Source organism: Lactuca serriola, chromosome 8, assembly GCF_051521515.1.
Source record: "Lactuca serriola cultivar US96UC23 chromosome 8, Lser_US96UC23_V15, whole genome shotgun sequence".
NCBI lineage: Eukaryota > Viridiplantae > Streptophyta > Magnoliopsida > Asterales > Asteraceae > Lactuca > Lactuca serriola.
The window spans coordinates 113817593-113833940 of record NC_136415.1 but is presented as its reverse complement, the minus strand read 5'-3'; the positions used below and the strand labels follow the sequence as shown (position 1 = coordinate 113833940).

Here is a 16348-nt window from a genome sequence, read left to right as displayed (position 1 = left end):
CCTTCCAGGCACGTTTTGGTGATGAAAACCACAAAATCAACAAAAACACAAAACATGAGAGCTGTGGGAAATTGTCTCTAGTTTCCGAAACTTCTTGATTCATGTCAATATGAGGTCTAGAGCTTGAGATATGACCAAAACAATGAAGAGTGGTCAATTTTCCCATCAACCTTTTTTCTTCATTAATTTAACAATTCGTTTCCCTTATTTGTTAGCTTCCTTTTGTGCGTTTTCTCGCAGGTTTCGCTCACTTTTATATTACATAATTACCTGCACATAATGTTCAACATTCCATCAAAGTAGTGCCATTATTGGGCAATTACACATCAATTCAACATATTTAGCACAATCTATGATATTATAAATATAAACTGATCATAGTGTAAGTCATATAAGGCAACCAATATTCAAAGATTTGATAAATATGATATCTCATTTTATCTACGTCCATGGGTTATAAGTCCAATGCTAGCAACGTAATTCACTAGACTGACTGGAATAGTTAAGTTTTGTCATCTACTCTAGTTGATGACCTATACATACTTGTCAGTTATATGATATGGAGCCACCATTTCTGGTAATCCAATAAAGAGGAGGACTTCACCCCATTCTGATCTTAAATTCTACCCCGACTACAAGACCCAGTCGATATGAAAGTTAATTTGAACTAAGTAAATAAGTAATTCTTAAACTCAAGACAAAACTTATAACTAAAGGCAATCTATTCCCAATATAGTATCTAATCCAATTCTCGTATTTATACAAATAAAACATAACACGAATAATACATGTAAACATTTTGATATTACTTAATAACACTAATACTTTTTAGATTACGATTATGTTCTCGATAACAACTACACACTCACCTGACAAAATGGCTGGTGATTGGTGAACCGACAGAACTTTACCTTATACCTTTTTCCAGAAGGCCTAGATGTATATAACGCTAAGTATTGGTCTAATTTCACATCTCATGGAACCATTATCCTACATGTTTAGATTCCTCAATAATCTCAAAGTCTACTTCATGATCTATCAAGTAAGGATTAACCATGTAGGACTGTCGGGAGGCAAGACCATTTCGACGTATAGTCTTTCTAAAATCCAATAACCAAGCTGACATGACCATTTAAGACACCTCTCCCGTAAGTGGATCAATCAATATATCGACTTATGATCATTGATAAATCTTAATTATAAGTTCCCAGTAAAGACTTATATATTAATTATAAATTACACAAAAGCAGAGTAAGTGAAGCTTACTTACTGAGTGCTTTTGATGAGAACCGGGATCTAAGCAGACAGAATACTAAATCGGGAACTCCTACTCGAAGATTACAACTAGTTGAGCACTCATGGGTGTTGCAGGCATTCACCGCATGCCAGAAACGAAGGAAATAGGGGCTAAAATAGGGTAGAGCTCGAAAGAATCGTATGAAGGGGTGATGGAATAGCAGGAGGGACTGATTGATATTTATAGGACGAATTAGGGGTAGACGCCCCGTGCACCATAGAGGCGCGTCACACTCTTGATCGAAACATAGTGTCGTGGCGAAATGTTGGCTTGACACGTGGCGAAAAGTGGGCGAGGCTGCATGGTCTTGTCCGACGTGCCGCACTCCTGACGATTTTTAGTGTTTTCATATACATATATTGGATGATATTCATATACTACAACACAATAATATATTCCAACAATTAGGGGTTTCTCACCAAATTATGCTTTTATTTCATTTTATTTTTTTATTTAGGTTGTCTACCAAAATTGAAATAGATTATACGAAAAGATAATCTACCAAAACCGAGACAAATTAAATGAAACCTTATTGTAAACGGAAACCAACAACAAAATCACTTTTAGGATTTTCTACAAAAAAAAAAAAAAAAAACAAACAAACCACATTGTAAACAAAAATCAACAAAAAAAGGCGCAGCCAACACTAACCAATGATTTCACATAATTATAAAGTATTATTGTAGGTTGTCACGACTCCAAGACTTGCAAAAACATTGAAGAAGGTTTACATTTACAACAACAGGGCTCGTTTAGTACAAGGTTATCGACGAGATCATTTGCTACTTGACATGATAACCTTAAAGAATACATGGTAGTTGAAGAGGTTTGATCGTAAAAGGGGAAACATGTGTGAATTTGATCTCAAGACACCCTTGTCTTAAATACAAGTCGAGTTGTCGCCCAAGTTACTATACTATGGCAATATGGTCTTATTTTTGGTCCACGTTGCATTTACCCAAAAGGGGGATTAATGGTAAGGAATTGAGATTGAAAAGAATCCCTTAATAAAACGTGCATAATCTAAATTAAATGATCTAAGAGTATAAAAAAAATGTTGGACGATCAATTAATGATATTATTGAAACTTCATAAGGCTTTTATGCCAATAACATTTCTTATAATCCAAATAAAAAATAATATTTACTATAGTTTTATTATATTATCTATATATACGAAAAATAATCATATCCATTACATACAAAAATAATCTTATTGTATTTCTTTCGCATACAAATAATCCGGATCACATAAATTAATTATTTCACTTTATTTTTTCATTTATTTTGTAGAAATCATTGGAATCGTTTTTTTTTTTTTTTTTTTTTTTTGACAAGATCAAAATTTTGAGAACTTTTTTACAATATCATGTACATCTTTGACAATATTCAAAATATTTAGATGTCACAAAGATATTTGAAAATATGAAAGGCGAGTAGCCAGCGATTCAGCAAATTCGAACCCCAAATCTCTGTTTATTATTTATCTCCGGAATGCCATTCCTAATTTGCCTCAAACTTTCTCTCTCTAAAAATTATTCATATACACCTTTCTTTTCCCCTAAATATCCTCTCTACGATTCCGTTTGATTACCATCTCAATCTTCTCCGATCAATCGGTCAATCCCCTGCGGCCATGGTTAGTCCATTCGAAACACATTCATCTATAGTTAGTACTTATTCTCATCTGTATATATTATTTAATTTTCATTGTTTATTCGTGTACTGGTTTGTAACTTATTAGCTGCATGCGTGGTTATGTGTATACGTTTGAGTTGCGCAGTACTTTGGTGTTTTATCGTTGATATTTGATCTGTATATTTCCTTTTGGTGTATTTGAAACCCTAGCGTTGTAATTGTACCTGGATTTGCTTCAGAGTTGGTGCCTTTTGAGTCTCCGGATCTGATTTCTGTAGAACTTTCATGATTGAGAGCTCTCGATCTTGTAGCCTCTGCATAATCTTTGTTTATCACTTGGACCAGTTAAATTTTTGGCGAATTAGTTTTAGGGATTAGCTAGAACGAATAATAGTCGGCTTTAGGTGGCAACAAGTTGGAGCTTGTGGGTTCAAATCCATCTTTCTTTTACCTTTTAAAGCAAGTGTTTGGAACTATTATTTCTGGTTACAATTTTATTCTGTAGTTGATTCAGGATGAAGGTCTGGATCGAAAATGTATCTATCATATCGTACTTGTCATTAGGTGACACCGAACTCAGATACATGATGCAAAACCAAATGTATGAAATCGTTCTTGTTTTTTGATTTCTAAGGAGTAAGGTCTAAGCCATGAATATACAATGACACATATTCTTATTTGATAGTGCAACAAGAAGTCAAGAATAAAAAAAAAATTAAAATTACTTCTTTTCTATTTCACCCATGATTATTTTTCTTCTGTTTTTGCTCTGGTTTTTTGGTATTTTCGCTTTATTGCTACATGACTTATTTCATCATTTGTTTCTCAAGAATTACTAAACATAAGGTGGAATCTGATGGAATTGGAATCCAAGATTCCATTCCATGGTGTGTTTGCTTGTGAAATGGACGGAATTCTATTCCACTAGATTTCTTTTAAACTCCATGTTTGATGGATTTCATTTTCACCTATTCCTAGGTGTAGGAAAAGAGAATTCCATTCCATTCCTTTTTTTTTTCTTCCTTTTCAATTAAAAGACGAAAATACCCTCCTTACATGTAATTAAAATGTAGGCAAATGCGGCGTCTGGAATGGCGGTGCATGATGAATGCAAGCTGAAATTCATGGAGCTGAAAGCAAAAAGAAGCTTTCGCTTCATTGTTTTCAAGATCGAGGAAAAACAAAAACAAGTAATTGTGGAAAAAGTTGGTGATCCAAATCGAAGCCATGAAGATTTTGCTGCTTGTCTTCCTGATTCCGAGTGTCGATATGCTGTTTTTGACTATGACTTTGTCACTCAAGAGAATTGCCAAAAAAGCAGGATCTTTTTCATTGCATGGTAAGATTTTAAATACTGTAGTTTTTTATAATCATAAGTAGTAATTTTATAAAAATGTAAAATTGTAAAGGTCTCCTGATACTGCGAGGGTGAGGAGCAAGATGATTTATGCAAGCTCAAAGGACAGATTCAAGAGGGAACTTGATGGGATTCAAGTGGAGCTTCAAGCAACTGATCCAACAGAGATGGATCTTGATGTGTTCAAAAGCCGAGCCAATTAACAATTAGAAAAAGTAAATGACTTTTGATCATTTATTGGTTGGTTTATTAGAGAAGAGAAGAGATGTTAATATTTTGGTTGGGTTATAAGGTGTTGTTATGATGGTTTGTTGTTAAAAAGTCTTATTGATGTTGTTTTTGGGATTTTGGGTGATATTTTGTCAGATTTGATATTTGATCTTTCACATAGTGAAAGCCTTGTAACTGAGGTTATGTGCTCCACCATTACTCCACTTTTTAGATTACGTTAGGGATTATATATGATATAATTTAATAGTTAGTTATTAATAAAATTATTATTTAATAAATATTTTAAATCTTTAGATTAATATACACTAAATAAATTTGATAAAAATATTTGTTAAATAAAATTTAAAATGATTGTTGATGTGTAAGCTGGAATCACTTTTGAAAGAAAAGCAACATTACACCGTTGTCAAAACTTTGAACTTCTCGACTTGACTTAATGAACCCATCTTTAAAATCTCTGGAGGGATCTTCTCACTCAATTGAAGGATCTTCTCACTCAATTCGTTAATCTTTACGTCAAATTTAATACATTCACTCAAATCTTTTGATATTTCTTTAAGACTTTCAGTAATCAAACCAACGACATTATGGAACACATCATCGGCACGCCGTTTCCTCTTATTAGAGCGAACACTTGGTGAAGTTTCATCATTTTGCACTGATGTATTATGGCTAAATTCCTCGGATTCAAGTATGTCATCATCCGACTCTTGCATTTCTTCTTCTAAGTTCACATCTTGCTGCATCTCAATGAAATCTCTAGCTCTATTTCCTTGAGCTTGGTCTTTTCCAAAAACAATGCAAAGATCTTCATAGTAAGGAAATGATTTGTGTTTCCATCTAGTCGCTTCTTTATGAACCTATTTACCAACATGATAACTTATATAAAAAAATAAAATATTTCCATATAGTCACTTCATTATAAACTATAAAAATAAAAATTTTATAACATCATGTACCTGTAGGTACGCCTCCCAAACCGGATCCTCAACAGTAACACAATGTTTTTCAGAATCATAACCAAACCCGATTGTGTTTGAACCATTTACCATATTGTAGACACATTGACAATCTCTCTTCATGGTTTTTATCTTTGACTCAATATGTGGCTTACCTAAAATACACAGTCCGGAAGTGATTGTTTTAATGCTTGCTCAAGATGTTGCAAATAACCTGACTTAAAACCATCATCGACTTTAAATCCTCCAGCATTTGTCATATTCACTAATGCCTCAACTAGCTTTGCTTCTTCATTGTTTGTCCATGTCTTATAATTTCTAATTTGACTTGTCATACCTATATAAACATAACAAAAACCAATAACTAATTGTAGATACATTATAAATAGATAAGCAAAATGCCAATTGTCCAACATAACATTAAGTAAAGAACAATTTGTCCAACATAACGTTAGAAAAGCAACAATTGTTCAATGTAACGATAAGCAAACAATACAACAATTTGTCCAACATAACGTTAAAAAAGCAACAATTATTCAACGTAACGATAAGCAAAATGTCAATTTAATTTGCCACGCCCCTATATGCACACATGGACTCCGCTAAATTATCTCTAAATATGGTCCATTCATTCGAAGTCCCTACAGAAGTAATATTATCAACATCTTCAGGTCCAACATCTCCGGTTCCCTCATCCCGATCACATTCATTGTTAAAAGGATTTACTTCCATTTCTTGTCTTATGAAGTTATGTAGTAGACAACATGCCATTATGATCTTATTTTTCATTTCAATTGGATAATATGAATTGTCCTTTAATATTCCCCATCTTCCCTTCAAAATTCCAAAACATCGTTCAATGACATTTCTTGCTGATGAATGTTTCATGTTAAAGAATTCCTTTGCTGTAGTTGGTTGGTGCCCATGACGCCATTCATTTAAGTGATACCTTTGCCCTCTATACGGGGCTAGAAAACCCTCTCCATTTGTATATCCAACATCAACTAAGTAATAACCTGCAAATAGGATTTATAGTTAATAACGTTTTATAAATAAGATTTATAGTTATATATATATATATATATATATATATATATATATATATATATATATATATATATATATATATATATATATATATATATATAAGATTTACATACCCGGTCTTGGAACTTTCAATCCATGTGGTCTAAGAAGAGCATCCCGAAGAACTCTACCATTCGCAACCGACCCTTCCCATCCCGGTAACACGTAGATAAACTGCATGTCTTGAACCCCTAGAACGTTTGTTGCAATGTCATTCTTTCTTGTTCTATATATAGGCTTTTATTCGGCTGGAACTAGGCACTTTATATATGTTCCATCTAAAGCTCCTAAACAATTCTTAAACCATTTCCATCTTTGATCGGTGGAGTTGTTGGGAACAGGTTCGGGTCTCTTAAGCAAACGAGTATGCAATCGTATGACATCATTACAAACGCGACTAAAGTGCCTACTAATCGTTTCTCCCGAACGATGAAAGCGACTTATGATGACCCGATTCTTAACATCATGAGCAAGAATATGTAGAAACATGGCAACTTGTTCATCAATATCCATATTCCTACTTCATTTTAGTCCTCCGAATGTTTCAAGCATATGACATAACTTTTTAAAGCACATTCGAGACATCCTAATTTGTGATATAGACATGGTGTCACTCTCATAAACTATTTCATGTAGTATTGGGTATTGATCTATATTTGAAGAAATCCGCTTGATACGTCGTTTATCTATATGGTTTTTGAACATCATTAACGGGAGGAGTACAACAATGTGCAAAACCACATTCCACCATTTCAAAATCAAAGAATTTTGTCTTTGTCTACAATTATATGTTGTTAAACTAGGTCGGGACATTTTCCTGTGCATACAAACAGATGAACAATTTTATTTTCACATTTGCTGCTGTTACAAGATGTTCTAATTGATTAATTAATAACACTTTGATTTCCAGGAAGATAAACAACATGGTTTTCATAGAAACAACACTTTTGAATAAAGCATGAATCTTCACAGAAACAACTAGATAATCAACTTGATAATCAATGTTACTGATAAAACTAAAAAAGAACAACTTTGATTATCACCGAAATCAGGAAATTGAGAAGAATGATTTTGATTATCACTAAAAAAGAACAACTTTGGCTTTGTATTCAATTTGCATTTTCCCCAATTTTCGATCCAATTCTTACAAGAAGTGATTAGAGGTTAAATTCTCATTTGCATTCTATTATATAAAAAATTAGTGCTATTTAATTTTGGATTGAGCCTCTCAGTCGACCCTTTTCTTGTTGGTTTTGTGGATGTTCAATATTGGGATTAAAAGAGCAAATTTTTGCAGGAAACAATTTAGATATACATGTTTCAGGAAATCGATTTTCGCTGAATAAATATAGGTAATCGATTTTCCTGAAATCGACTTATCACAACAAGAAACAGTGGGCAAGATTACGAGGGAGAGAGAGAGCGCTAGAGAGAGACAACGAGAGATTTGTACACACACCTGACGAAGAGATGGAGAACGAGAAGCCTGCAATTCGATTTTGACCGAGATGGAGAACGAGAAGCCTGTGATGTTGGCCATGTCCAATCCTTTCTTGCCAACCAAACGCAGCTAAACACAGCCTAATTGCAAATTTGATATGACACAATTAAAAGATTAGTGACATTGTAGTGATGTGAATTATATTAGAGGTACATGTTAGGCCGGTGGGTGTGGTGTTATAATTGCCATAGTCAACTTAGGTGTCAAATCACACCTACTATACTAAATATATATTATCTTTAATTAATTTAGAAAATAAATATTGCAAACATATTTTTTTAAACTTAAATTCCATTAAAACAAACATAGAAACTAAAAAAAAAACATCATGCTAAAAAAACATAGACATTAATAATATCACAATAATACTAGAAATTCAGAAACATCATGCCATTTGGGGTTTTGCCTCACAATTTGCCAAAACTCAACAAGCTTGAAGGGTTTGACGATTGTATATTTCAGCGACTCTACTCCAAAAAATAGTCGAAGGGTAATCACTGTGGTGTGGATTTTTTGCTATATCAATCCATGAACAAGCGAGTAAGATCTCTTATTCGGTTGACAAAACAATAGCCATTTTTTTGTGATGAGGTGTAGAAAATAATGGAAAAATAAAAAAGTTAAGAGAATAGAATTAAGGAGATTTGAATAGGGTGAATAGTGAATAAGGATGAAGGTATTTATAGTTGAAGATTAAGGATTTAAAATTTGAAATTTTAGAAAAAAAACGGTTATATTTTTGAAATTAAGTATTTTTTGGAAAGAGGGTAATTTTTGGAAAAAGGGTTTAAATAATAAATGGGTTAAAAGAAAAGAAAAGAAAAAAAACTCTCACATCTGTTTGTCTTTGCCAAGTTGTCGAGCCGAGCTCGGCATGTCGAGGGCTCGACCTAGTGTTTGCTGAAGTAACCAAAAGGAAACCGAATGCCACACCCACCAGCCTTAGAGATGCATGCCGATAGTCCTGGTTTTGGATCGTTTTCGAAAGGGTTTGGTCTTTGCATACTCTTTTTTTGTTCAATTTTGTAGGTTTCTTTGGTTTTGGTTTCAAGTTTTTATATTAACAAATGTGTAATTAACATAAAAATAATATGTATATAAAACATGCATCACTTAGGGGCGACGGTTCAACTTTAGCAAACCGTAATATATCAAGGGAAAATACTAGCCATTGTAAAAAAAATGGGGGGTATTTTCAAATTTAGACATGAAAATGGACATTTCTGGGTAAAGACATGCATTCCGTGGAGGTAGCTCCGCGGAATCTACTGTAGCTCTGTGGAATGACAAAATCGTAAGTGTATTAAAAAAAACTCAAGATCCATTCCGCGGAGCTACCTCCGAGGAATGAACTCATTCCGCGGAGATAACTCCGAGGAATGGATCTTCAGATTTTTTTTTCACATCGATTCTTTAGGGTTTATATTAATTCTCCAACTAATTATTTTCAAGAAAAGATTATGATAGTATGATAATCTTTATTGAAAATAATTAGTTGGGGAGTGATTATATAAATCCCGGAGAATCGATGTGAAAAAAAAAACTGAAGATCCATTCCTTGGAGCTACTTCCGCGGAATGGATCTTGATTTTTTTTAATACACTGATTTATTTACGATTTTGCCATTCCGCGGAGCTACTTCCGCGGAATCCATATCTATATCCGAAAATCCAATTTTTTATGTCTATATTTTGAAAATACCCCCTATTTTTTTTTGCTATTGCCGGTATTTTCCCATATATCATTCTTGTTACAATTAATTCCAAAACATTAAAAGAACTTTACGACCAAAATGAACATTTGTAATAGTTTATTTTTTGTGTTTGGTTTTTTATATTTTCCCCATTAAACAAAAAAACTACCACTTAATACGTTGCAATCTTGAAAAACACACAGAAGATGGAACATTTTTTTTTCATGAAAAATGGAAAAAAAAAGGCTACCAATAAACAAGTCCTAAATAGTAATGGTCAAATTGGTGTCGATTTTGGGATGGTGATATGGCTACTTTTTTTAATGGTAGAATTGTATTAGATTAAAAAAAAACATATATGTTACAAAGAGAAAAATACTTAAATTCGGGTTTTTAAACCAACTAACCCGATTGAACTTAAGTTGGTTTCTATTACATAACAAAAAAATATGATCAAGCAACAATTATATCGAAAACCGTCCTTCATAATCCTTTGCATACAAAATTTTATTGAATTAAAAGAATCAGATGACAATAATGAAGATCAAAATTGTAACTTTCTATACAAAAAAAAGTCTGTATCTAAAATAATTTGTTGTTTGTCGCCAAACCCTAAAACTACTGATTTCTAACCGGCCCAACCCTAAAAGAGTAAAACGTGACATACAAAATTAGGTATTTAATCACATCATTGAATCGACGATCAATTAGTAAATATCTCACTATACACAGTGACACTACAACTGACAAAGTCTTCGTATGTGGCCTTTGTTTTTTTGTAACTTAGTTGGTAGTTGGAAATTTAAATATGATAATTGAAAATTGTACCTTTTATTTTCAAATCATGTTAACCTCCATATGTGCATGTGTCCTCGTTACAGTGCCATGTAACATGTGCATTACACCGGTGTGGCACAAGTCACGTCAAACTCATTTACAAAGCACTAAGGATGAGACGAAACCAGTACCGACCAGTACCGTTCACGATTTCCTGAAAATCAAATTCAATCGAAAGTAAATATCGAGTACCGAACTGAATTAATATTATCGGTGCATGTACCAGTTTTCGGTACTACCATCGATACCGATGATATATAATCCTGAATTTTATGATTCTAGAGTACCGAGTATCATCCCATATATGTAAATTACTAGTACGAGATCGGGATTTGGTACTAACCGTTCATCCCTACAAAGCACATTGAGAAGTTTAATGTGACCATACTTCAAATAAGACAAATACAAATTACAATTTATTTGAAGTAACTTGGACCTAAATTTTTCCAATAATGAGCATAAATGTATTACAAAAGTACAACAATCGACCACGTTGTGTCATTCTATTTAGAGGGTGTTTCGTAGTTTTTAAAATGATAAAAACTTTTTAACTTATTGGTTTATTAACTTATATCGGCACGGAAATGAACGTTTTTTTTTAAATGTACAGATAAATTTACGTGGTATCAAAATGCTATAAGTTGATAAACATTTTTTAGTGTTTGACAAAATGAAAACAAAATGCTTCCTAAAGGTGTGAGACAACTACAAATTATAAGGAGTTTTTTTATAAGTTATGAGAGTAACTTATTGAAAATTACTGATTAGAGGTGTACGACAACTATAAATTACTGATTAGAGGTGTACGACAACTATAAATTATTTTAAAAAAATATCGGTATAGAACTAGTAATAAACTAAAAAAAATTAAAGTTTTTTCAAACATCCTCTTTTAATAAGTATTATCATAAACATAAGGTTTCAGAATGTTTGGAAGGATTTTGAATGTTAGATTTAGATGGACAATAAAGTTTTAATATGAAAAATAAAAGAAACACAATGTTATTAAAAAACAAATATTTGAGATTTAGCAAAAAAGCATGCAATAGAGACACCTATAAAATTGTAACCTACCCAACACGTATGTGCCCAATTTAAACAATGTATGGTAAACCCAAATGTGTCTTCATTCCCATTTTTCATAATGTTACTTTTACATATATACAGACAGACATAAACACAATATATGGTGCCTACAATTGTGAATGTGTCTTGATCAATTGTTTTTAAACCTTCATGCTTCAAACTAGGCGAATATTCATTGCGCGAAATAAAATGATTTAGTTAACATTTTAGTAATTATATGTTATATGTTATTGAAAATATTTATGTAATTTATATTAACTAAAAAATAATTATTATTACATTTAGACATTTAATTAATATAACATTATAATTAATTTGAACAACAGATAATATAACACTTATTAAAATATAATCATTTAATGATATATACTTATGTTTTACGTGTGTATAAAATTAGTTATATTTCTCATATATTTTAATTAACTAATGTTATGATTTATTAACTTAAAAAAATTAATAACATTTTAATTTCATCATGATGATTATTTAAATTATCAATCATTGTTTGTGATGTAGCATAACTTAATTTATAACTTTATGTTATTTTAACTATTATTATTATATATAAATTAAAAAACAACTTAATTGAACTTCAATTATTATAAAAAATAGTTTTTTAAGATCTTTTAGTTAAATTTACTTTTAGATTTATGTCTTTTTATATTTATTGTATTTAATATTTTTATTTTAACTCATTGTAAAAATATACATTGAGTTTTTTTATAACTTTATTTAATATTTTACTTTAGGTTTTAAATTTTACACTATATTTTTAAGTTTGTTTGATATTAACACTATATCGAAGTTATTGATAATTCAAGAAGTCTTTTATTAATGATAATATTTATAATTAATAACATATTTAAGTTAAAATGTTACTATTTATTTATTTTTGTCTTTAGGTTTAAACAAACTTGTGAGAATAGAGTTTATAATATTTCCATACACTTATAAGCTCTAACTATTTTTAACAACTTGTAAATATGACATACACTTGTTAGTTCTACGTGTATACAGAAGCGTGAATGTTATGTTTGACAGAACTACCTACAAGCTAGAAGAGGGAGGTTTAAACATTCAAACTTGGAAGTTTAAATATATAGAAAATGTAACTTTAATTTGTATATAAATATTTGACAAACCCTATTTAAAATTTTTGAAAGTTGTAAAAATGATACAAAACACAATACTTAAAAGCTTAAAGCTTATATAAGCTTTCAAAAATTATTTGAAATAATTTTTAGATTATAAGTTTTTTCTTTAAAATAACAGTTTTAAGTTTGTACTAATAAACAAAACTCTTTGTTTAATTCGAAGTTTTTCTTCGTTCTAAAACTCAAATCTTAAAAGCTTTTTATTGAACATACCTGCAACATATACATATTTTATGTTTTAAAAAGATGTAAGAAATCAATGCATATTTAGGGACTTAATGAGAAATACCTCATTTCTATACCTAAAAGATTAAGTGTTGACATCACTAAGTAAAAAATGAGATTAAGTAAACCAAATGAGAGAATTTCGTATTTGTTTTTATTAAACATCAAAATATCGTATTTGGCAGCTTAATTTCTAAATTTAATATTTATTTTTTATAAACTTTTAAAATATTATTGGTTCAAATCATTTTTTAATATTTAATAATAATCTTTTATATTTGAAAATCATTACCATTATAAAAAAACAAATCCATTTCCTTATATATTAATGGAATCTTATGAATGTATATCGCAAATTTAAGTGCCAGTACTTCCATCACTATACTTCTAACGACGATAGACATTTATGTAGGAAAATTATCTACCTTGTAATTTATTTGGCATTTTTAGGGACACCACATGAGACTATATATCTTTTAGTAGTACATTTTCATGTAAACTCCCCTAATTATGTCTTCACAAAACACCATAATGACAATTCTCCCCAACCCCATATATTGCTAACCCTAAAATGCATCTAAATTCACTGATACTTTTGTGTCTACCGAATCTACGAAACTGTTCAAGTTACGAATTGATAAACCATTAGTTTCGCCTACCAAATTTTGAGTATATATATCAACTTTGTATTAAGATTTCAACTCACTCGCTCTCGAGCTTAAACATTAATAAAAGCATTGGGATTGAGTCTACCTAAGACATTAGACGATATGTTTCCTTTCTTGAATGCTCGCATCTTGGCTTTCGTCTTCGGCCTCTTAGGTATTGATTTTATGATGCATAACAAAAGTTACATGTGTAGTTTATAAGTACAAAAAAAATCAACAAAACATGTAACTTTAAGAGGTAAAAGGCATCATGGAAAAATATATTTAGTGACGACTTGTCCTGTCGCAATTTCAAAGATATCTTGTCAATAGTTTTTTGTATAAAGTCGAGGTTTCTTAAGGTTGAAGTCTGTGGAATTCAAAACTCAATCAGTTCGATTAAAAATGTATATTTTCAAATGATTACATATAACACCATGTCACTTTTATGGTGATGTTATATTTAATATCAATTATGTTGGTCACATCTTATTTTAAGATTTCTTATTGTGTTTATGTAGGTAATATCATCGCCTTCCTGGTTTTCTTGGCCCCATTGTAAGTTTGAAACTCAAAGCTTAACTATAAACTAGTGATATAATTATAATTTATTTGTTATTTATTGTTGTTTTCTTAAATCTTTTATTTCTATAGGCCAACATTCTATACAATCTATCGAAAAAAATCATCAGAAGGATATCAAGCTATACCATACATGGTTGCTCTTTTTAGTGCAGCATTGTTGTTGTACTATGCTTTTCTCAAGACGAATGCATACATGATCGTTAGCATTAATGGCTTTGGATGTCTAATTGAAATAACTTACCTTGCAGTGTACATATTTTATGCACCCAAAAGTCTAAAGGTATATCATCTTCTTCAGTAGAAATTAAGGGGGTCATTGATGACACAACCAACCAGTAATAGAAACGATGTGACAATAAACATTCCTTTAACGACACATTTTGTCACAAAATAATGTTTTCGTTGTACATGTTACGAAAACTATTTCCATGTTTAATATAATCATTTAGTTATGATTTGAGTAATTATTTATCACATATCTTATGCTTTATCGGTTTGTATGATGATACCATTTTCAGATATCCACAATAAAATTGATATCAATATTCAACATTGGTGGACTTGGTATGGTGACGGTAGTCTCACTTACCTTAGCAAAAGGCCCCAAAAGAGTTGCACTTGTAGGTTGGATATGTGCTATTATCAACCTTGCGGTGTTTGCTGCTCCTCTAAGCATCATGGTAAGAACTTACTATCCCAACAATTTTGATCAAACTTTGCAATGTTAGTGATGAAATCAAAAGTGACGCAATATATTGAATATGTGTACAACTCAAATTATTGTGCATTTATGTAGAGGAAAGTGATTCGGACGAAAAGCGTCGAGTACATGCCATTCATGCTCTCATTTTTCCTCACTTTATGTGCCATTGCATGGTTCTTTTATGGCTTCTTTGTAGACGACTACTACATAGCCGTAAGTAAAGTATTTTTTTAGCAACACTCCATCGTTATCTATACCTATATTTTTGAAGTCTGGCTCACAAAACCCCTAAACTACTTTTAATTCTTTACATTTCATCCCAAGCGGAACTTGAACCCTTAGGCCCCTACCTACTAGCTAGACACACCTCCCTAACGACTTTTGATAGCGTAGACCCTTTGGTATCTCTATTTAGATAATAATATAATGTGGAACTTTACTTTTATAGGTACCAAACATTGCTGGATTCTTATTTGGGATCACTCAAATGATACTTTATTGTGTGTATAAGGATTCTAAAAAGCAAACCGGTGAGGATCAAGTAGCGAAATCGAACGGAAAAGGGAAGAGTCGAGAAGATTTTGATATGGAAGTTATGGTTTGCAACAGTAATCAATCGTTGCACAACAAGTAATTTTGTTATGGTTTATTCAAGATAATAAGATATAATAGAAGATGCATATCTATAGAGGAAAACTTGTTTTCAATGAGTTTTTGAATATGTTAGTTGAAGATAAGGTAAAAAAGCTATATTACCCCTTGTAGGATGAGTATTTAAGATCAATAATGTGGTATGCAGTATAGGGGTGATAAGTTTTAGCCATTACAAACAAATAATGTGGTCTGACTTTCAGACTTGCAAGCTTAAGTGTTATCAATGGTGGTAGTTATATATTTTTATAACGTTCTAATATTTTATATTTTTTAAATATGCTAAAGTTACATATTTAAATTAAGTACTTGATCCCATAAAAATATTTGTAGAAGATGCTTGGATATTATTATTATTATTATTATTATTATTATTATTATTATTATTATTATTGAAGTGTTTGTGTTAAACACTAGTTATTTTGAAAAAAAATACTATCTTTTATTGAATTTCATATAGTATTTCTTGAAGAAAAAATACATTTGTTGATCGATTATCGTTCTTTTATGTATACATCTCGTTTGTCCTAAATCCTTTAAATTTTGCGAGAGATGACGTAATTTTTAGGACACACACGTTTGCATATCGTTAATCACTGTGTGTTATGGTTTGCATGTCATTAAAGGTCTGTATTCTAGTAGTGACTTCATTTAATCAATGTTATTGCTAACTTGTATAGTTCACATTCTTCGGCTCTA

At 31.1% G+C, this 16348-nt stretch overlaps 2 protein-coding genes and 1 pseudogene across 4 annotated transcripts; 2 read left to right on the top strand and 1 right to left on the bottom strand.

The window, feature by feature from the left end:
* The first annotated feature begins 2738 nt into the window (after positions 1 to 2738).
* Positions 2739 to 4714, top strand: LOC145066167 (actin-depolymerizing factor 1-like). 2 transcript variants are annotated; one of them, XM_079013370.1, is made up of 3 exons: positions 2739 to 2965; positions 4008 to 4273; positions 4344 to 4714. In XM_079013370.1, exons 1-3 carry the CDS (start codon positions 2933 to 2935, stop codon positions 4492 to 4494), a joined length of 450 nt encoding a protein of 149 aa, XP_078869496.1. In that variant the 5' UTR covers positions 2739 to 2932; the 3' UTR covers positions 4495 to 4714. The 2 variants fall into 2 exon arrangements, with proteins under 2 accessions (XP_078869496.1, XP_078869497.1); XM_079013371.1 differs by having other exon boundaries at positions 2743 to 2935.
* A 203-nt stretch (positions 4715 to 4917) lies between these two features.
* Positions 4918 to 7380, bottom strand: LOC145067303 (uncharacterized; annotated as a pseudogene).
* A 6376-nt stretch (positions 7381 to 13756) lies between these two features.
* LOC145066166 (bidirectional sugar transporter NEC1-like) lies at positions 13757 to 15943 on the top strand. Of its 2 annotated transcripts, XM_079013368.1 has the most exons (6): positions 13757 to 13885; positions 14232 to 14268; positions 14365 to 14575; positions 14814 to 14975; positions 15092 to 15211; positions 15447 to 15925. In XM_079013368.1, the coding sequence occupies exons 1-6, from the start codon at positions 13834 to 13836 to the stop codon at positions 15630 to 15632; spliced, it is 768 nt and encodes a 255-aa protein (XP_078869494.1). In that variant the 5' UTR covers positions 13757 to 13833; the 3' UTR covers positions 15633 to 15925. The 2 variants fall into 2 exon arrangements, with proteins under 2 accessions (XP_078869494.1, XP_078869495.1); XM_079013369.1 differs by lacking the exon at positions 15092 to 15211 and having other exon boundaries at positions 15447 to 15943.
* The last annotated feature ends 405 nt before the right edge of the window (positions 15944 to 16348 follow it).

What these genes read in the sequence shown, in the direction of transcription:
- LOC145066167 (XM_079013370.1), top strand. Translation starts at nt 2,933, where the DNA reads ATGGTTAGTCCATTCGAAACACATTCATCTATA. An exon ending in TCGAAACACATTCATCTATA is followed by an intron (nt 2,966 to 4,007) that starts GTTAGTACTTAT and finishes ATTAAAATGTAG; the next exon opens with GCAAATGCGGCGTCTGGAAT. An exon ending in AGGATCTTTTTCATTGCATG is followed by an intron (nt 4,274 to 4,343) that starts GTAAGATTTTAA and finishes AAAATTGTAAAG; the next exon opens with GTCTCCTGATACTGCGAGGG.
- LOC145066166 (XM_079013368.1), top strand. Translation starts at nt 13,834, where the DNA reads ATGTTTCCTTTCTTGAATGCTCGCATCTTGGCTTTCGTCTTCGGCCTC. An exon ending in TTTCGTCTTCGGCCTCTTAG is followed by an intron (nt 13,886 to 14,231) that starts GTATTGATTTTA and finishes GTGTTTATGTAG; the next exon opens with GTAATATCATCGCCTTCCTG. An exon ending in TAGACGACTACTACATAGCC is followed by an intron (nt 15,212 to 15,446) that starts GTAAGTAAAGTA and finishes TTACTTTTATAG; the next exon opens with GTACCAAACATTGCTGGATT.